The sequence below is a fragment of the Xiphophorus maculatus genome, chromosome 8 (assembly GCF_002775205.1).
Source record: "Xiphophorus maculatus strain JP 163 A chromosome 8, X_maculatus-5.0-male, whole genome shotgun sequence".
Taxonomy (NCBI): domain Eukaryota; kingdom Metazoa; phylum Chordata; class Actinopteri; order Cyprinodontiformes; family Poeciliidae; genus Xiphophorus; species Xiphophorus maculatus.
Window position 1 is genome coordinate 9,662,726 of NC_036450.1, and position 22,784 is coordinate 9,685,509.

The 22,784-nt window shown below is 36.9% G+C and overlaps 1 protein-coding gene across 1 annotated transcript in view; it reads left to right on the forward strand.

Moving 5' to 3' along the window:
- trabd2a (TraB domain containing 2A) overlaps nt 1–22,784 on the forward strand; it is a 52,305-nt gene that overhangs the window by 16,852 nt on the left and 12,669 nt on the right. Inside the window, exons 3-4 of the mRNA XM_023337965.1 lie at nt 11,643–11,789; nt 11,996–12,170. Coding sequence (XP_023193733.1) covers nt 11,643–11,789; nt 11,996–12,170 — 322 coding nt within the window. The remainder of the gene's footprint in view (nt 1–11,642; nt 11,790–11,995; nt 12,171–22,784) is intronic.

Below are 22,784 nucleotides of genomic sequence, written 5' to 3' on the forward strand. Positions count from 1 at the left end.
AGTGATTCAGTCAAACATTAGTTTATGTGGTTGCACGAGGAACAATTTAGGGATCAGAAGTGAGAGTTAAGTGTAGGGAATAGGGCTTGGCATTATGACTGAAAAACATATTACAATATTAGCATTTCATATCAGTTGATATCAATAATCGTTGATTAGTTTTTTGTTTTAAATATCCACAATACAGCTATTCTGGTAAGGTACAATTTAAACTTTTATCCACCATTTCCTCTTCCACCTATTGCACTTATTTTGACTCAACCTTGTCCTATTTTATTTTTAAGGGGCTTTGGACCGAATCAAGAAACTGCCCCCATATAATCACGCATAACGGTTATATTCTGTGAAATGCGGAGATTCTGCACACACTGTCCGCAAACGGTTGAGATTTCATATTCGAGCATACCGATTGCATACATTTCTCCCTGAGACTTGTTTCAGTGCAAAGTGGTACAGCATGCTAATTTTGATCTTCATTAGCGTTTTGCAATTTTAAGCTCTCATGTGAGACAATTTGATATTGTGTTTTCTTTCAGGAAACATACATTGAGACTTGACTCACCTAAAAAATAGGCGTTTTTCTCCACTTAAAGCTTTAACAGGATCTTTTGAAATCGGGAATTCAATTTTCAGTTAATCCACACCGTTTTTCCTCTTTATGTGGACAAAAAGACAATACATTCATTGTCATTTTCAGCAGTCAGAAGTCGTACATTTTTGATAAGATCTTGTTAGCGAAAGACCCTCTGTCATTAGTACTTCTTGCCTTTTGGAAGTATGAGAGATGTTGTTCTAAACACAACTGGAAATGTGATGGTCTGTTGCTCTGACTTGTTTTTAATTCATACAGGGAAGAGATGTTGCATAATCCTGTTGTGTGCATAGCACTGTATATGTTTGCATATGTGCATAGCATTTTTTCTGTCTGTCACCAGATTACTGTTTGTGAGATTTATATCTGTGAAATTGTACCATCGTGTCAAGAAATTCGACCATAACTATGGAGAACATTAACAAATAAGATGAGGTAAATATCAGAAACCAAAATACATGTTGACTTTCTGGGTGAAGTGTGTAAAAAGGAAATTAACTGTCAACTTTGCAGAACTGTTTGAAACAGATGTAAAAAAAACCCCACATTGAATAACAGGTAGAAGTCACACTTCTAATGTTTCGATTGTTTGGTTTGACTGTGCCACATAACTACTTTTCTGTAACTACATACCTTGCTACTTTGAGTTGGCCAGTTCTTGAATTTACCTAGAGATAACTATTTTGAAAATTAGACTTCCTTTTAGGTCACATTTCATATTTTGTCCATAATTTGGCTCTGACATAGAAGTTATAAATCAGGTTTGCTTAAGCCATTTGAAATGGTTAGTGTATGATAGCGACATCCTCTGGTTCCCCAAAAATGGTGGAAAAACATGGTGGAGCAAGTAGAAGATTGATGTGTAATTACTGCCAATCCCAATTACTCCCACCTTACAATAGCAACTAACCCAATAAGAAAAAGTTTTAAAAGACACTATTACCTTAAACCATATGTTTTTAGATGTGTACTTGCATTCAAGAACTGTGCTTTTAAAAATTTTGCATTTATCTTTTAACTATTAATGCAATCAAAATGCAGTTTTACCCCCTAATCCTTAAGTCTGTTTAAGAAGTTTGCAGCTTGGTTTAATTGAAAATATAATACCTACAAAGTTGTATTGAGGCGCCGCTGGGAGATTGTAACACACACAGATTCCAGTAGAACTGCATGTGCCTGCATGTCAGTGCTGAAGGTTGGTAATGTCTGCACCCTGAAACCGCCACTTCAATGGTGTGAAACCAGTTGGTCATTAGGAAGAATGAAACAATGTTAATAGCATTTTTAAAAGAAAATTCTAATTTGTTTCCTTTTCCGACCCGCTCCATGTCCAACTAAGAGATAGGTTAAGAGGAAAACATCCACTGGAGGTTAAGTCAGATAAAATCTCTAAATATGATGTTATTCATGGTGAAATAGTCAATTGTTCTTTGAGAAGCTGCAAATCTTTAAAATGTCTTGCATACTCCCATAATTTTGTTTGTCTAACTGATTCTCTGTCCACAGACCTTCTTAATAGTTTCTTTCTTAGTGAGCTGCTTTTTATGTTGTGGCTCTGTCAGCTGTTATTTTGGTCTTCACTTCACATGATACATTTTTGTTTATGCATGCAACGTCTTCATTGAATACAAATTGTTGCATCTATAAAAACCTAGCAGCATGCACATTGACAAAGTTTGGGTGTTTTTCATACTTTGTTGACTCTTTTCGTGTCTGTGGTCAGGCAGCAGGCCAAACGAATGTCTTCACAGCCGTAACCCCACCTTTCTCTTTCTTTTCTTAGTTTTCGGCTTCTCAGCTGTTGATTTTTTTGTTTGCAGTCACGGTCTATAACTTTGTCACTCTGTTTGTCTCTCAAAACTGTTTTTCACCCTCTGTTTATTTCTGTCTGCCCCTTGTCTCTGTTGCCCATCAGCAAAACAACCAAATCCATTTCTCAGATGGTTTGGATACTTCTTACTATTTTCCATTACATGGAAAATATGATCTTAATATGTGTTGCTGTGTGTGTAGGTACCGCTTGTGGTACATGAAAGTATGTTGTGTTTTCAGTGTTTTCATTTAGAGCAGTAGAAATGGTACAAACTACCTCAAAGGGTTTACATGCAAATTGATATGAATGACTACATACATATTTGTGTTTGTTTGTTTCAAGAATTGGTCTTTTCAGTCAGGGCAGTGGTTTAAACAAATTGCAAATATTCAGAACCACCACTGCAGATTTTAGTCTCCTGTTGCATCTTTCTGATTTCAGCAGAGTCAAAAGTTGGATGCTTATTTTTGGAATTGGTTTCTGACAAGAACTTGTCTGATTGGAACTGCACTCATTTTCAGTGCAACATTTCATCTTGGATTCTGGACTCCAAATGAAAAACAAGGGTTTAATTTATGAAATATAAAAACGTTCTTCAATGAAAATGAGAGATGGAAAACATGGTTTGGAGCATTAAATCAGTTGGGCTGTAAACCATCTCGTTATAATTTTTTAGTCCACAACATTTTTATCTTATTTATATAATATGCAATGCTACCATAGATCTGTCATATTTCCTGGAAACACATTTGCATGTGCAGTTTAATTATTACAAGAACAGTACTTGTTTCTGGGCTGAAGAAGCATATTTGTCCACTTATCTTATAATAATTATTATAGATGTCTCAACCATGATACCTTGAAATATCTTGAAAGTATAACAGGCATGTACACATATGGTTGGTATATGTTTACTGAATGGTTTACTATATTTTTCTCTGTGTTTTTAAGCATAAATTCACTGTCTCGTCAGTCAACAGCCAGCCATTAAGGTGGTCAATATATCTTATGACTTGCTGCATTTGTTAGATCCAGACTGTGAAGCTGGCCTGTGCCATTTACATGTGCATATAAGAGCGAGAATAAAAGGAAGATTTAGAAATAAAGGAAACTGTGCTGTGAATGTTTGTGGTTTCCCACTCCTCTTACAAACACGTGTGTTTGGTCACAGTTACAGTAGGTTGTGAGGATCGGTGAAGTGTCATATACACCCTCACTCTGTCAATTCATAGTTTGAAGATGATGTTACTAAAATATCACCATATAGTTCATGATTTTCTCAAAGCTCTTGGTAGCCACCTGTTTTTTATAGACTATTACAGAGTACTTCATATTGGCAGATATCTACAAGTTGGTTGGGGTGTGTTCCCAGCTTGCTTAGGGTGTAGTGAAGTAGGAAAGTGTGAAAGGTTCAGAAGTTGGCATTTCAATCACCACAATCCCCACTATGCACACACAAAAACACCGCCTCAAACCATCGGGCTATTTGGTTTGAGACTGATTCCCTGTGACAGCCTAAATATTTGGCTGTGTCCAGGCACCAAGGTAAATGCACCCCACAAGAATGTTTTTATAGGGCACAAGGGGAAGACCAAAAAGGGGAGTGAGAGAGTTAGGCTTAGGATAGATGCAAAGTGAGAGAAATGGAAGAACACACAGTAAAAAAAGAGATGTAGAGAGCTTTCTAACTTGGATATAAATGTGGTGTAAGTGACTGTCCCTGCTTTTAAAGATATCAGTGTGTCTTAAAGGGTCTGACATTAAATTAATTTATTTTAAAGTCGTGTTAGGATGAAACTACATGATGCACTTTGACATGGATGTTTTAAAGAAAACAGTATATCAAACATATATTTTACATGTTCTGACATAAAACTTATAACGTGAATATCTAAGATTCCGTTTTAAGAAGTTATTCCCCAATCAAGAAACTGTTAACAAAATCAACCATTTTTTTTTGCAACTCTTACCAGCTGATCAGAGTCTAGCAGATTAAAATGCAGAAAAATTGAAAAGTTTCACCTGAATAGCTGAATAAGATGTGAGATTAGGAGGGGGATGAAGAGATGTGGGACACATCCAGGTGGACACTAGAGATTTGGAGGCTGGGTGCACCTGCTCTGATCCAGTGGGCTCTGCCCCTCTGCCCCCACGGCATCTTTGGGGATCTGTGGAGGGTTCCATGGCTCCGGTCAGCAACATATGTGTGGGTATGGATGGGACAAGCAAGGGGCCAGTTGTGGAGCTGCTTCCCAATGTCCTCACCTGTTACCCTCCTCCCTAAGCAACACCATACATCAGAAGGATCTTGAGGTGTGGGATGATGGACCTTGCAGGCATCGGGGGAGCATTACGCAGTGCCTTCCCCTTTACTATGTTTGGCCACTAGAAACACATTAAGAGATTTTGGGTTTGGATGGTGGAGAGTTTGCTGTCAGCAAGCACTGGGGTGTTATACACCCAGCCACAATATGGGATGTCTTGCATATCAGCCACAACCCCAATATTAATCAATTTTAGACATGTATATCTTCAATCATAGTGCACTTCATATGGCCATATACACATCTCCAGTGCCTGAATTGGTGGTGTGGAGATGACCTAGCACTTTGCGGTACACTTAAGTGGATGGAAATAGCTGCTTGGATAACTCGGTGGGTCAATCTAGTGATTGGATAGAACGAAAGATGACTGTCTACTGACACTGTCCTTCCACTCTGACTTTGCTTCAGAAGATCCATAGAAAATCGTGGTAGAAAAAAAACAAGTTAGATTTGTTTCTACAAGTCTAATTTGTAGAAACATACCCAGAAAGATATAAGACAAATGATTGAGCAAAGCATGTTAATACTTATCATAAATATGTACTTTTTTTCCAACGTCAGTGTAGAGTTTGAAATTTTTTAACACTTATTTCATTGAACATCTAAATTGTCACAGTAGTAAGCCATAAAGCAATCAAGGGTTGCTGCTGTGCTATTGTAGAGTTGAAAATAAATTTCCATTCCAGTCAATGTTTTTTTTTTTTACATTTTTCTTAAAGAAAGAAACTTTGTGTGTGCACACAGACTTAAGAAGTTTGCCTGCCGGAGAAAGTGGCTCCTGTCAACATTCATAGATTGAAATGTTGACGATCAAAAGGAATAGGATATATCAATTATGTCTAGGGATAGATTTTCCTTTCAAACTGAGGGGGAAACAATTTTTGGCCATCATTACTTTCAAAGCTATGGGCCTGGGGAGTTTTCCCTATGTGGCTTGGCAGTTTCTCCGTTTTACTTTCCCTTTTTTCTCTCCTGTGGAGGAATTCATGGCCCCATACTTCCTTTCTTTTGCATCGTATTGGAAAATATTAATAAACTTATCTTCAAAGGGCGACTTTGAGCTCTGTGAAAGCTGCCATAATCTATGATGATGAAACATTTAAATATATCCTCACACACGAATGCATACACATACACACCAGCATGGAGACGCATACAGAAAAGACCTAATCTTGTACAGGTGTGTGCACACTTACATGCACGGAAACACAGAAATGCAGTGAGGAGGTCATTAGTGACCCGAGGAATGTAGAGGTCAAATCTTAAAAGACCTGGTTGATAGAGGGGATGTATAAGATCAAAGGAGAAGAAGAGGAGAGAGAGAGGGAGAGATGGATGGAAAAGAAGCATAGGATAAATAGGATCAGAAGAGAGAGGGAGAGGAATAAGAGAAAGATGAGTTTGTGAATGAAAGCGGAGGTGTGGTGCAGAAGGAGGAAACGTAAAAAGAAAGTGTTGAGGAAAGGTATAAAGAAAGAAAGGGGGTGGAGGTATGGAGTGTAGAAACAATACAGATAACTCAATTTGACAGGTGTGTGTATTTGTGTTTAAATGGTAGGTTTTCAGCCTGAAAGTGAAAGCCTCTGCAGTGATGAGAGATTTATGCATGTGGTGCGTGTGTGTGTCTGTGTGTCTGCGGATTCCTGCTAAATAAGACTGAGTGCATTTTAGAAGCCACAAAACCCACAAGTTATTGGAGTCATTTCTTTCAAAATGTGGAAAAAAAGAAAATCATTTGGGTTTTCATATCTACAATAGGAAATCGTTTTTACCACATTTCACCACACCAAATCAGAGAAAAATACTAAAGCTCAATGAAACTTCTCATCTTAGGATAGCACAACATCTGTTGAAAAACTGCCTCATGAATAAAATAAATGTTCTAATATTTCACTCACATTATTGTAGATGTGACTTGGTCCATTTTTATGGATGGGTGATATGGTTTTAGCAAAATAATCCAACTTCATCTTACTATGCATCTGATACAGCTAATAATGATTATACCTGATAGCTGAGCCAGGCTAATAGACATTTTTGGACATGACACAAAACATCTGTGGAAGCATCTTCATCTTACATCCACCACTGCTACCGAGAGTCAGAACAGTGATCCAAAAATAATATTTCTTAATCCCATTCTACCCTGTTCAGACAATTTCCACTTTAAAATTCCATTACCAAGATATGTCAATGTTATCTATAAAGCTAGAAAGATATTTGCCAAAGGAGTAAAAACCAAAACAGTTTTTGCCCTCAAAAGTTAGGGATTATGGTTGTTTTTCATGGGTCAGAATATAAACTATTTTATACCCTAAATTATTTCTCTGAGTTAAGAATGTACTCATTAGTTTCACCACACAAGGCTGTTAATAGATATAATTGGATGATGATCTAATGCTCGTTGACTTTTTAATGTTTGCCTGTGCAAACATTAAATACAACGTGTACACTGTTTGGGTTTGACATGTTTAACAAAGATTGATGCATTCACTGCTGGGTTCTCTGCTTTCTTTGTCTAGACAGATTTTATGCATGAGCCATTGTAAGTTTGAAAGTCCTTATTCTTTAAAAGATCTACTGCATCGTTTTAGGTAGAGACAAACATGTTCAGAAGATAAAAATTTTGTGTACATCAACTTGTTCATGACACGAATATGCAGATGATTTAACATCCTGTCGTGTTTTAAAGGGGAGTCTTTCTCTTTCCTTTTTCATTACCCTTTCTTTCGGTATAATTGATTTGACTTTTTTGCACTACCGGTTTCTGGTAGAAATCATTGGACTTCCCTTTGCCTGAAACATCTTCATGCGTGTGCAAGATAGAAGTAAGAGTTGTGTTACTGTGATAACATCAGAAAGACAGAGGGTAACCGAGCAATGTTCGGAAGACTTCATTTGTACTTGGGAGAAAGCCAAGGCTCATTGAATCGGCTGCAGTAGAGGGTGTGTGCGTGTGGGGGTGTGCACGGGGTGTGCACGTGTGTGTGCGTGTATATATACTTTGATACACTTGTTACAACACATGGTTTTCTACTCATACGCAGACACACTATCAGTCATAAGACAAAGAAAAACACCCACGCAGAAAGATGTGCTGCATGCAGGCACACACATGCTCCTCTTTAGAATCTCATTAAAACTGCATTGGAAATTAAGTTACTGGAGCGCTCTAAAGCCAATGCCAGCACTTGCAATTAGAAAATCCGGTGCTAGCCAAAGGCCTTACCATGCAAGGAGCATATCATTATGTTTGCATGTTGTTCACATTACAGCACACTCACTCATTGATAGGAACCCTCACTCACTTTTTATTTTCTGTACTTTTGGGTGCAGAGTAAATGTGTTGCCGACAATATTGAGCCTAAATACTGTTTATGTACCTCGTCATCTAAGTTGCTATCATATTGTTTCTTGTCATGCCATGTGTTCTGATGTATCCGGAAACTAAATTTTTATGAGTTTAAGTGTGACGAAATGATCATTTCCTGAAACATCAAGTTCTGTCACTGAATGTTTGCAGGTTACCCAGGATGCATTTCAACTCTGTACCATGTATGTGTATTGGGATAAAGGGTGTATGATTCAGAATTTTCATCTAGGGTATTTTATTTGTGAAGTCATATTTTGATTCTACACTGTCATTCTGGGGATGAAAGCTTAATGCTCTTTACACAGTCACAGAGAGTTACTTGAAATCATTTAGCATGCCACTGTGTGTGAATCTTTATCATAGCAGACAGTGGCTACATAGTATAGAAAGAGACAAAGTAACCTTATCAAGTATCTGTTGCAATGTTCAGGTATATACTATACATTGTGCAGAAGAAGTGAATATGTGGTGGCACTCATGCCACACACTTTTTTGACTTCTGAGAAATCTGTGTATTTGCTTAGCTAGATAACATATTATATTAAAAGACTTGTAGAAAGACATTGTTGCTATTTTACTACACATACTGTATATTCATGTCACATTTTAAAGTTGCCAGAATTTTTATGTTTTACTCAGGAAAAATCGATGTCTGAAAGGTCCCCAAACCTAAAGATTGTGCTGCCATACAAAGTCTTCTGACAGAGGCTGATGCATACTGTGTTCATACTCTTCTGAGAGTCTTATAAAATTAGTCACATGCTGATACTGTGCTGTTTCACATGATTCCTATGCAGCCAGTGCATGGATAAACAGAGACAAATGCAAGTTAGTTTAAGAAATGTTGGTTTTTGCTAACAAAAGAAAAATTTATACACAATGCAGAGTTTTTAAGAAGACACAACCCTAAATATTTACTTGCAGAAGTTTAAACAATGTGCTCAGTTTCTGGAAAATGGAGTCCAGTTTGTATTCAAGAATTACAACTTGAATGTAAATGATCAGACTGAACATACAGTTTTATTTCATGTAATAGTTAGTGGGTAACAGCTTAAAGTGCTACATACAACGCAAACCAGTTTTACAAGATCTGGATAAACTAAAAGTTCACATTAAAACAGTTATGGTGACCTAACTTGTAAAACAAAAATGACCTGTTTTGTCAACCTATGTGCCACAAATATGCACACAGAGTAATGTTGTAAAGCTCATAAACTGCAAGTGCAGAAACTCAGATTAAAGACACTGTAAAAAATGATCAAAGTATTTCCAGGGAGACAGAAAAGTGACGTAATGGACTGACAGCAATTGTTTTTCATTTCTGTGTCTTAGAAAGAAGTACAGTTGGAAATCACATGATTGAGATGTTATTGCACATATGTTTTAACTTTCCTCTTGCCTTTTCATTATTTTCCTTTGATTACCTGTCATTTGAAATGATCTGAGCAGAACGTCTGCGATTGTTTATTTTACTTGATGGAAAAATGTTCCATTGGCCAGTTGGCGTGTTAGCTTTTGTTACGCCAAAACAAGTTCATCGTTGTCAGTGCATTGTGTTCGCTCCTCCAGCACTCAGCTGCATTCAGGGCTTTTGCTGCCAAATCTGTATGAGATTTCAACAAAAAATTGTTACTATTTCTCTTCGTAATCGGTGATCCCAGTATAATATTTTTCTAACCGTAATTGATGCAGTGTCTCTTTAAAGACACTCTACAAAGCTTTCTCCCCAGTCTTTTTGGCAAATCCAACACTAAGCTAACACTCTCCAGAGCAAGAGCTTTCAACTGAGCCGCTGAACACTCCAAATCTCCACATGTGGGAATCTAACTGTGATGATGTTTGCTCTAGACACACACACCCACCCCACTCCATTTCAACAAGAGGGGACATTTCCATGACAAAGGACAATTATTGACTTTCATTGGCTCCGCTCGCTTTGATATCAGCTAGGGGTGTGTCTGTGTTTCTCTCTGTGTGTGTAAGAGGGGCGGCGAGTTAGAGGACAGCAGCGGAGGAGAAGAAACGGAGGGACCTGATGAAAGGAGCCGAGTGGGAAAATGCACCCACTGACCCTAAGTGCACTAATAGGACTGGAAGATAACAGAGAAAACACAAAACCAAATTGTTTTAAAGTTTGTTTTTCCTTCCTTTCCTTACATTTTTGCAGTAGTTTTATAAATTTCTTTCCTTTTTGTTGGTTAGATTTTAAAATACAGAAATTTGACTGATCCTCACCCCACCACATTACCCTCCTCCTCCTCCTCTCTTTGCTGCCATAATTTAAGGGGCTGAAAGGCATGGTGAGCGGAGAAAGAGAAGAGTAGAGAGCGGAGGAAAAGGGGAGACCCTGCAGATGAGGGCCTTCCTTCACGGACGTGGCACAGATGTGAGGGTGTTTTTTGTGAAATGAGCTGGGGAGGGGCAGTGATAGGCTAATTTGAGAAGAATAAAGACAGGGTACTTTTCATATGCAGAGCACCACTTTGATGCGCGGCTGATGAAAGCTGGAAGGAGCACAGAAAAGAGGGTGATGGAGGGCTTCTTTGTCCCGTAACAAGAAGGCATCTGCTCTCTGCTGCCTCGCTCTCTTTGGCAACATAGAGGGTCCCATAATGGGACGGCCCAATAAAAAAGTGTCTGCAGAGCACCTTAGAATACTGAACGCAGAAAAAAAAAGGACTGTTGCTTTGGTCTGCCTTATTAGCATCCCTATTTTTGTATTAAGCCAACATGTATTTGACTGAAAATCTCTTACAATCCACTAAGAATACATATAGAGCACACGTTTGCACTAAATTAGAAAAATATGTTGCTAAATATTTTTTACTAGTAATTCAAAGAAGGTTTTTTTTCTCATGGCCACAAGTGAAGTTGTTATTAAGCTCAATCAAGATCAGTATTTAAACCACAAGCATTGAAAGTATTACAGTAAAAAGAATTGTGTTACATAGTTTTCTTCTCAGTTGCAGAAAAAGACAAACTGTACACACATGCACAAAAAAAAACCCATTCAATTACAGCCATGTTGTCTCAGGGCAACTGGAGGTATATCAGTTTAAATGCAAGTAAATGCAAGTATATCAGTTTAAAGTTGTAATATTGGGCATCATCTACTTTATCTACCCTCAAAACTTAAGATAAATCCAACTTGTATTAACGTTACAGACTTATGTGTGCTAAAAAAGTAAAAGTCTTTTGCCTAAACTCCTTAAATATTTTTTTCTATATAAATATTTTGGTGGGAACGCTTTCTTACTGTAGTTTACTGTACTGAAACAAAACATTTATTTTCCAAATGCAGTTTCAGTTTTAAAATGCTATTTTGCAAAAGAGAAAAGGTCAGTGTTTTCAACCTGCCTGAAGCCAGGCCACTGTCCTTCTACACTCCCATGATGGAATATAAAAGCTAAAGCATAACACAGTTAAACATTTGTATGCTCCCCTGTGTTGAAATTGTATTTGTGAGAAGGAAGACTTTGGGTGTAAATTTGAATGAAAAACAAACAAAAAACAAATCAATATTTGGTTGCTTTGCTCTAGGTGATCTTTGCCCTGAACCAGACATTATTGCAGCAGGAGTCACTGAGAGCAGGAAGCCTCCGGGTCCCGTACACAACCGAGGACCTAATCAGACACTACAACTGTGGGGATCTCAATTCTATCATCTTCAATCATGACACATCACAGGTCTGTCCAGTGAATCTCATAACTTGTGCTACCTTTCTACTAATAACACCCTGCTTAATACATGTAACATTTTCACCTATCAACATTTAGTTTATCTTATTGACATGGTCATTATCCTTGCTTTCTTTACAGTTCAAGTCAAAGTTCAAAAATCTCTATTTTTTAATCATTATGAAATGAATGGCATTTTTTGTTCACTGTCAAAGGTGCCTAACTTCAACAATGTGACCCTGCGACCAAGCGAGCAGGTGACTGCCCAGGAAATCGATGCCTACTTCCGACAGGAACTGATTTACAAGAGGAATGAGAGGATGGGCAAGAGGGTGAAAGCCCTGCTGGAGGAACACCCAGACAAGAGCTTCTTCTTTGCCTTTGGTGCAGGTTGGTCTTTGATTATTATAAAAGCTAATATGGATTCAAAATGTGATCACACAAGTGAATGGACTGCAGTGATTCCAGATTTGCAACGGTTGCTTTTGAGACATTGCTCGATATAAAATTAGACCTATCCAACATTAGAGGAGAAATGTAGGATTTACAGTATTTCGCTTTTACTGCACTTTTAACATGCAGTGTCTCCAGGAAGTGCCAAGTCTGGACATTTAAAATCAAGTGGGTTAGATGAACTGATCAGTGATAAATGTGAACACTATCTACGTAAGCACCTGATCACAATCATTAGAAATGGCAAAAAGTTTAAAGTTTTTACATCTTGTTCTAGAACTGACATTGATTTTTGTAAACCTCCCTTCAGACCCATCTCCTAATAAACATTAGTGAATATAGTGGAAGGATTTCCCAGTAGAACTGAAGATGATGTCACTACAAAGGGCGGGGCCTACGTCATGTTAAACCCTACAGATTAGGAATACAAAGCCAGGTGTGTGAACGTAAGTCACCCAATGGTTTTAGCAATATAAATTATGTCAAACATGACCCATCTCATCTATTTCTGCATCAGTTTGAATATTTAAAAAATATTGGATATGTTTCTGTAAAAAAGAACAATCCAGAGTTTTTGCCACTTCAGTACACAAATTTTGCACATAAACAATAGTTTCACTCTACATCCTTATAAAATTATTTGTTTTAACTTCATGTATTATTATAAAAAGAAGTAAAGCATGGCTTGTTCCCATTTCAATAAGTAAAAAATAGCAAAATTATTATATGCATAGTTGACAAATAAAATGTGTTTTTACCAAACCTAAAAATATCTAATATATAATGCTTACTTAGTTCTGGACAAAAATTGATTGTTAAATTTAACCTAAATTTAAAGAGAGTTATATTTAAATATATCATGATAAAAAGTCGCTTTAGGTTTGGATCTCAATCTTTTTCAGTTCTTTATCCAAATACTTTAATCAGATCATTTTTTGTAATTTGCAAAACCTAATTTAATCTAAGAAATTAGAGGATATTTAGGTTTTATCAATTATAAATACCAGCAGAATTCTTTAAATTCTTCTGTCAGTATAGCAGTCTCGGATATTTAAGTTAAGAGACTCAAATATGTGATATAGTTTTCCTCTAAATCACAGATGTGTATCTGTCGTTCAGATCCACTACCTTCAGTGGATTCTATTCATTCTCTCTGGTTAGAAACTTTATATCTTTGGCAAGCAGCCTTTTTTCCTAGTGGCTTTGTGTGAGACCTTTGACTGGCTAATTAAAGCATCCATCCCACCGAATACAGCAGTCAGGCATAGGTATTTGAGAATGACTTACTATTACCTATTGAAATTTGTATTTATTCTACAAAATGTGTAACAGTTATCAAAAGATTTATATATAAGTCTAAGTGTTGAATTGATTTCCCTGAGGAATAATTGTATTCAAAAATTGGATTATCAGGCATACCATTGAATGGGGAGACAACTGTTTGCAAAGTACATCTTATGTGAACTGCACAGAATAACTAATGGTTTTTGCAGCATCTGCTATTTTAGAAGAGGGTATCATGTTCTAGTGGCTAAAAACAAAATTCGAATTTTCCTGCAATGATATCATCACATTTATTATCTTTCCCTGGTCATTTCCAAGCAGAAAATCAATGGGAATTTTGCAGAAAGAGAGACCTTCACAGTCTGCTGCTCTCTGAACTGGCAGGAAACAGCTGAAGAAAAGCAGGCACACACACCCGAACACGCACACGCACACACAAGTCCTAACAAGGAGTATATTTCACAGTGTGTCCCTAAGGAGGTGCCTTTAGAAGGGCTTGGTCTCTTAAGGTGTGTGGTTGGGTGTGTTGGGGCGTGTGCGTGTGTGTGTGTGTGTGCGTGAGCTTCTGAGTGAAACTGATACGGCCAATCAGCCCAGAAGCACTAGTCGTAGACATACAGGGGGCAGGTTAGGTCGACATGTACAAGCAATGGGATGGGGCACATTAGGGTACTCACACACACGCAGCACGCAAACACACTGAGAACACACACACGAAATGTATGGTGAGCTCTACCCATACACACAGAAACCCCAGCCAGAAGTCATTTCCAAAACTAACCTGGCTAAAATGTGTCCTTAATTATATAGAAGGGTCAAAGGACACACACATACATACACCTAATACAATAGAGCCCATTATGTCAGCATACCCACTTTTCTGTTGCCATCAGCTGTGAAACGTATCCGTCACCATCTCTTGTTCAGTTGAATTAGTATAAAAGGATGTTTCAACAGGTTAAAGGTTTAGCCACTTTCTGCAATGCATTTTGAAGCTTATGCTAATCCATAATTAGCTGAAATGTACTCAATATTGGACTCCACATTTGAGTCAGTGGAATTTGGAGTTGTGTTGCTTAAGGACCAGCGGCATATGGAGCATATTTCTCTTCCCAAGTAATGATCCAGTCAGTGTGCAGAAGCTGCCAAAGCATATTGACTGATGCTCCGTGGAAAATAACTGTGGGCTTTCATTTTTGCCTGCAGTAAGCTTTATTGCCGAAAACAACTCAACAAAACAGTTTATAAATGATAATTTAATTCTCGACAGAGCACACAGTTTCATACTGACCAGACTTTGCCAAAGAAAACTAAATATATAAATAGGTCTGGATGTCCTGCTTATCTGTGTTTATGGAACTTGACCCCAATGCCTGCAGTGTTTATGCTATAGTAATTTCTGTTTTCTTTTCATATATTTTCATTACATGCCACTACCAAAAAAGAAAGAGTCCCACTGAATACATAAAACAAGTTATCTACTGTTAGCCAGCTGTGCTATGCTCTCTTTTAATCAAAATTGCAGGCTTTGCTATTTTACGACAGAAGTGTTGCAACATGTTTTGGAAAAAAAAGACTACAAGGCTTGCCTTTGATATTATTCTATTTGTGTATTTATGTTTATTGAGCCTATATTTAACCATTGAGATCCAGATTTCTTTTACAAGAGTTTCCTGGCCAAGAAGGGACACAGCACACATCATAATGGGCAAGACAAATAGACAATAACAAACATAAACCCTATAAGTATATAGAGTGCAAACAAGTTGACAATAAAATGCAGTCCTTATTATTACAGTAACAATTTAAAATTTTAAATACAACACAGTTAAAAGTATCTCTGTTGTTGGTTTCTTAAAATGAAACTGATATTGGAAAAAAAAACAAAAAAACTTAGATTTTTCTAACCCTGCATCATAAATTGCGTTATGAAACATTACAGGCGACTTGAATAGCATCTAAACTTATGCTACACTCCTACCATCTTGCTGACCAAAGATGATCACCAGCAGTGATCGTACCTCTTTGTGTGAATGTTAGTATGGTTTGTGTCTCTATTTGAAAGTTATAAGGGCTACACAATATTAGAAAATCTTGGGCTGGGAATAATACTGGTACATATTCTTATGACAATATCAGTTGCCATATACTGTATGTATTTTTCTGTTCTTCTCTCTTTCTCATCTGTGCTTCCATCACTCTGTCATCTTTAGCATTTTGGAAAACATAATTAGTGTCCAATGTGAACATCCGCAGCCATAACACTCTATCCAACTGGCTGAATATTGCATTACCATGAAAAATGCAAGTTCATACGACCTAGAATGTTTCAGTCAACAATTATTGCACTCCAAACAGTCCTTTTACAATGTAAATATTGAAAACACTGACATTGCAATGGGGATATATTCACAATATATTGTGCAGCCCTTAAAAGCAAGTTCCGACAGTTTTAGTTCAGATTGCAAGACATTCCAAGTGAAGGAGAAAATGACATCATGACCTAGATAAATATGTTTACTTTTTCTTTCATGCAAAATATGATAAATAAACATGTACTAGTTCACAACTCAGTTTTAAGGTGAACTAACATAAATTATTTCATTTCAACCCAGGTGAACTTGAATTATGATGTAGTTCTTGTCAATGGTCCACTGATACAATACTGTACAAGGACAAAATACAGAAAACTGATAGAATTTTCTGTATCATGTTAGAACCTAACCTGTACTGTGATTCAGTCCATTATGTTATAATCATATTCTCTTCTATACCCTGTGACTGTGGAGTAGAGAATGAGTGTGTTTAGATTTTTTAAAATCCAGTTTAAAAGTGTGCATCTATTCATGTTTTGACTGAATATGCTTAGCACACCATGCTTCTCCTAAAAACTCTGCTCCAAAACCACAAATTTAAATGTTTGCGGCAGCGTAATTGCCAGTGTGGCTGACATGCTGTAACAGTTACTATGCACTGAAATGTTTGAGTCGTTTCACAGACAATTAGGGTTTGCCTTTGGATCTTCCACTATTTAGCTTGGTTGGAGCTCTCTAAAGTGAATACTTCTTGGTTGGTGAGCTGTTTAGTGCTTCGGGTCGACTGTAGCAGATGGATGTCTTGGACTTTGACCTGGCTCTAGGCAGAAGATGACATGAAATTTCCCAGAGCTCTCTGACTTCTGGTGTGCAACTCTGCACAGGAGAGTGGGAAAATACTTACTTAAAATGTGAAACATCAAGCCACACAGGCATGACCATAATTAAAATGAAAACTATGGTACAAGTGAAAAAAAATAAATAAATAAAAAATTTGGAGGGGTTTGCCAGAAGAAAAAAAATCTAACCATGTGTTTTTTAACAGTAGTATGCTTCAAAGGAATTTCCTTGGAAGAGCACCATAAAGTGAAACATGGAAATTAAAAGTGTTGTCCCTACTCACGTACATTTTTCTAATACTATGTTGGATAACTACATTAAAATCCAAGTACTATGCATTGTTTATTTATTTTTGAGATATGTTGAAATTCCCCTTTTTGTCTTTGGTAATTTAATATAAGTAATAGATCCCACTCTAAATTATTCTTTTACCTTAAAAACATACAGTCACACTGAAAATGTGCCACTTTTCTCTATGGAGATTAGAATCCTTTTATTTTCTAAGCATTTTTAATTATTTTAGTATACATGGAAAGTTTTAGGTGAGTAGCTATTTTCTTGTCAGTATTTATTAACAAGATAAATTATGAAAACAGTTATGAAGATATTTAATTTTGTTTTGTGTTGAGATAAACACATGAGAATGATTTTTACTTGCTTTATTTCCACCAGTACAACAGCTATATACAGTATTTCTCTTAATCTATGCAATATGAGTGTATCATCAGTCTTAGGATAAGAAAAATAGATTTCAGGTTAAATATGTACGCAGAGCAATGCAAAAACCAACACCGGCATAGAAACTCTGGAAACAACTTTTTAGAACACCTTAAAATCACTTTTTATTTGTTTTTAATTAAACAGGCTTGAAATAAATGTACATATTTGGATTTCTTTTTGAATGTTTACATTTTAAAACATTCATTCACAATTGGAATTATTTTAAATAATTTAAGTGTTTCTTTTGCTCTGGTCATAAGTCAGTAGGATTTCCAAGACTTTGAGGATATCATGCTGCATTTTGAATATTCGTGAACAGCTGGTACAGAGTCAGTTTCTTAGACCAGTCAACATACATATTTAAAAAAATAAACAACCTATGATGCATTAGCTTCTGTCTTCATTGTATGCGAGACAGTCATTATTTAATAAATAGACATTCTTAATTAAATTTCCAAGCGTAATTCCCAGTCTGAATTTGCTTCATGCCTGGCCCAAATCCCTCCTGTCTGTAGTTGCTGTGCTCCGTCTCTCTCGTGTTTTTTCTTTCCCAGATGGTGCGAAACTCAAAAAGGTGCTGTTTTTCTGCAGCACCTCGCCCTCATAAACAGCCAGTTTACAACTGTTTGGGGTAGTCGCTGACACGAGTACACACATGTCATCCAGCGCTATTAACATGCAGACCAGACCCACCACACACACATACACACTGGGTGGGGAAACAGCGACAGGCAGGGACTGAAGCGTCTGCCAAACCTGGATTGCCTCCCAGATTTAAGTTTGAATGACACCTTTATGTTCGAATGTTTTATTTCAAGAGACTTATTTAACTTTTATTACTGTAGCAAAGGGAATTTTTGCAACTGGAGGACAATCCATTTTGTTGTTACTCTATTTTTTTTATCTGTTTTTGTGCCGCCTAATGGCAAATTGTAAATTCAATTGGCTATTCAAGAATAGAATTCATGTCTTACAAAACAGAGCAATCAAGTTTTGCCACATCCAAACCAATATGATAGAATAATCTATATAATAGTGTCTTGGAAAATTATTCATACCCCTTATACTTTAAAAAATATTTTGTCCTGTTACAACTACAAACTTTAAGGTGTTTTATTGGGGTTTTTTGTTATAGACAAATGCAGAGCTTCACATGCACATTTGTAAGTTGGGAAACCATTTAAAAATAAATGTCTGCATAATTATTATTAAGCCCCTTTTAATTTGACATACCAAATAAAATCCAATACAACCAACTGCCCTAAAAAGTCAGCCATTAGCTACCAGAGTCCAGCAGTGTGAAATTTAATGTCAGTATAAATACAGCTGCTGTGTGAAGGCCTTTGATGTTGGTTAGACAACATTACTGAACAAACAGCATCTTGAAGACCAAGAAACAAACTAGACAGATCAGGGATAAAGTTGTGGGAACGTTTAAAGCAACCAGAGTTCATTTATCATACAGCATCCTAAACTTTGAAGATTTCTCAGTCACTATTCAATCAATCATCAGTAAATTGAAAGACGTTAACAAAACTACAAACCTACCAAGACATGGCCATTCACCTGAATCGTCCGTCTGGGCAAGGAAAGTGTTAATCCCAGGACCACCCAAGAACTCTGGAGGAGCTGCAGAAATCCACAACTCAAGTTAAATAATCTACAGTCAAAGCAAAAATGCAATAGTCTAGATGAAAGCCCTTGTCCAGTCCTTTTCTAGACTTAAATCCCATTAATTGTGAGATTTGAAAAATGTGTTTTTTCAAATCTTTCAAATGTTTCAGTCCCTAGATATGTAAAGCTAGTGAAAACATAACCAACAAGACTTGCACTGTTTGGACAATTATTAACCCAAGGTGGTATAGGAGGCGTGAAGGGTTTTGCAAGGTACTGTATGTAAAGCAGATTTGTTTTTCTTCTGGAGTCTTTAATCTTAGTTTTAGTCATATTCACAATCCCAAATGCAGCTCAGATAAAGCTGAAAAACTTTGACCAGAAAGATAAGAAGTCAGGAGCATCTGTAATGTGTCATCAGCCTACCGCTTCCCCCTTAAAGAGGGATAAAAGGAAGATAAACCTGTCAGCCACTTTGGATAACTAACTGCCTGTAAAGCTCCTGAGTGAAAAGCTCCTAAATATATACATTTCTCTGCTCTCATATGGTTTGAGGCCCCAGTGTCTGTTCGCAAAAGACATATTTCATACAGCCCACACTTCTTCTCTCAGTTGTCACAACATCTTGCTGTGATTTATTGAAAGAGTTGAACTCCTCACCCCTGACCCTATTCAAACCCAGCAGTATTTCCTCATCCACCTGGAACATGCTCTTTATGTGCCTGCCCAGAGGCCCAACTTTCATTTGGAGCAGAAATACCAAACTGCTATATGAAAGGGAAAAGGAGAAGGAAAATTATATATTAAGTAGGAGAGCTGTCGTCTATCTATTGATGATTTGAAATGGGGCTTGTTATGAAGAGGTTGTCCTCTTTCATTTTGAGGATGAAACATAAAGTGGACTGATGTACTGCCCAGAGGGGAAGGAGATACGAAGAAATATATTATCCCTTAGTTCTCTGATACTTAAGTATTTGTGCTTTTATGGAGGTTTATTCACATATCAAATTTTATTGTTCCATAAAGTGTTATGTATATTTTTATGAGATGCATTTATTTAGTTTTTCATTCCCCAAATTAAGTGCATATATACATTAAGTCAACCAAAAAAAAAAATATTAAGTCCAGTTTCACTTTTGGTCTATTCAGTCCATTTCAGTAAAATCAAATCGTTAAGTCAGATTCAGATATAATTATACATAGTCAAATTCAATCCAAGATATAATGTGATGCAATACAGTTCAACCGATCATTTATTGTCTGTTTGTAGAAACAGGAGGGACCCATCTGACTGAGTTGTGGACTTCATAGAATTTCCTTTTCTTGAACATGTATGTGTTGTCAATAGAGAGGAACAACTTGTTTTTAACAGGAAGAAACCTATTTGGCAATCAAGCTCCATATGAGCTACAACCTGCCACGACCAACTGAAGATTGGGAGAATAGAAAATACACAGATAAAATACAAGAGGACTGAGACAGGGCTACCTTCTATGAGAACTCAAAGAATTAGTCCACAAATGAAATGGCAGCAATTGCTTTCTTCATGGTTTTGTTCAGAAAAGACACAACTAAACTCTGAAACATCGAGTCAGGAATTATGTTTTTAACAGAAACAGAAACAAACCCAATGTCAGCTGTAGCTACAATGATGGCTTTATGTAAGAGTACATACTGTATGTAATGGTAGCAATGGTATGAATGAATCCTTCCAGGAAAGAGGCATCTGAACTCAATAAATAGGACAAGTGTAGCTTCTACTGTATGGAAAGACTATTGTTGCACTGTAAATGGTTATGTAAAACCTCCTAAAACTCAACATATTACTCTAACCACCCATGAACAATGAGTTTGATTTAATTGACTGTTTGGACAGAACACAAAAACTATCTGGATTTATATCCATTTTCATTCCATTTCAGATTACTGCTGTGCGATTTCAAACTCATTTGCAGTTATATTGTGCCTGCATAGTGTAGGAAATTAGACGTTTTATTACTCTGGCAAACATCTGGACTCAGAAGTCAAACTTTGGGAGTGTACAGTCAAATCACCGAAATAACACCTGAAGTTGGGGATCTGTGGTAAATGGTGTAAAGCAAAGTGATGGCTGCATGATGTCTCATTTGACATCTGATGATTTGGGAAGAACATGTTGCTACAGTGTTTTGTACTTGCTGGTAGGTAATGATTTGGTTTGTTATGGCATCATGATGAAATTGTGAACGGTCTTGCAACATGTCATTAAAACAATGCAGCTTTCTCTTCTTCAAAGCTTTTTCAGATACTTAGGTTGTTTAGAAATGACCACTTTCCACCATGATATTAATATATTTGCACCAAGGAATAAGTTGGATGGATTTGTTTAGTTGGCAAATAAACAACTGATGAGAAAAGTAGTTGGGATAACACATGGTTAACTGACAAAGGTAGTTGTCTAGCAGCAAAATCTGCCTGGTGAATAAGAAAATCATTGACAGAACACTAAATAGGGGTAGATTGACCATCAAAAACAGAGCCTGTGGGAATTTACAAGACTCCTTTGTAAGGATCTGCTTTTACTTATGACCTAGACCTAAAACACAGATGATATCCAGGCCTTCTAGGACGACAACAAGATTGCTTGCAGATTAATCAAACTAAACAGGCACAAAATTGCTCTCTAAGCCACATGTTTTAGATGGAAGCGCTGTGTGGAATGCTTTTTAAAAAAGTGAGAGGGCATCCGACTCCCATTGCTATCCTTTTTTCGGGATGGAGACAGTTGACAGGCTGAGGAGGAACTCGCAGCAGGATCTGAGGCCTGCAGAGATATGCTAGTTATTTTAAAGGAAGACATTTTTGTGGCTACAGTATTAAACTGCAGAAATACATTCAAACACATCATATAAAGAAAAAAAAACAAAACAAGAGTTATCGTCACCAAGAAATTTGCAACTGACAGCCTAATCCTAATTTAAATGATGCCAAAAATTGATTTTGGTAAAAATTAGTGAAGCATTATTTAGTTGCCTCAGAATAACCCTCATTTGTATCCCTGCCCTGTCTGTGTTGTGTTTGCTACCCAGACCCATTTGACAAATTGATATCTTGGCTCATGACCCCTCTAAACATTGCTGCACTGGCTTGTAGACTACATTGTGTCTGTGTAGCGTCGCCAGCTCAAACAAATATTCAAGCTGTTTTATTTGGGTTTAAAGATGTGAGATTAGCCAGCAGACACAAGCAAAGATAAGAAACAGCATTTGAAAAGCCAAAAATAATGATGTGCACCAAAAATGTGTTGTTTTACATTTCTCCCCCGTTAATTATCCTAGAGCCAACCACCATCACTTCTACTCAAGTGTATAAATGGTTAATCACCTATTGACAGGGTAATCCTGATGTTATAACTGTACATACTTAAGGTATAAGAACATGGTCTTTGTTTGTAGAGCATAACTTGCTCAATATTACGCCAGCTATATAGCAACACTAGAGTCAAGATTTATTTTTCTTTGGCATGAACACATGGAATATTATGAACCTAATCAAACTTTAGTGCGAGTTACGAACCTTGTTGCCAATGGAATCCATGCCTACAGACATAATTCATCTGCGCCCGTTTATTTTGTATTTTAAATAATTTTGAATGTGAATTTGTCCTACATGAAGATTGAATATCATATGATTGAGCTTGTTCTCCATTAGTGTCTTTACTTGTGTGTTTTGAAGCACTTAGCAAAGACATGCAAGGCAATCCATCACATCAAACTATGCATTGGTGTGGAAAGTTTTT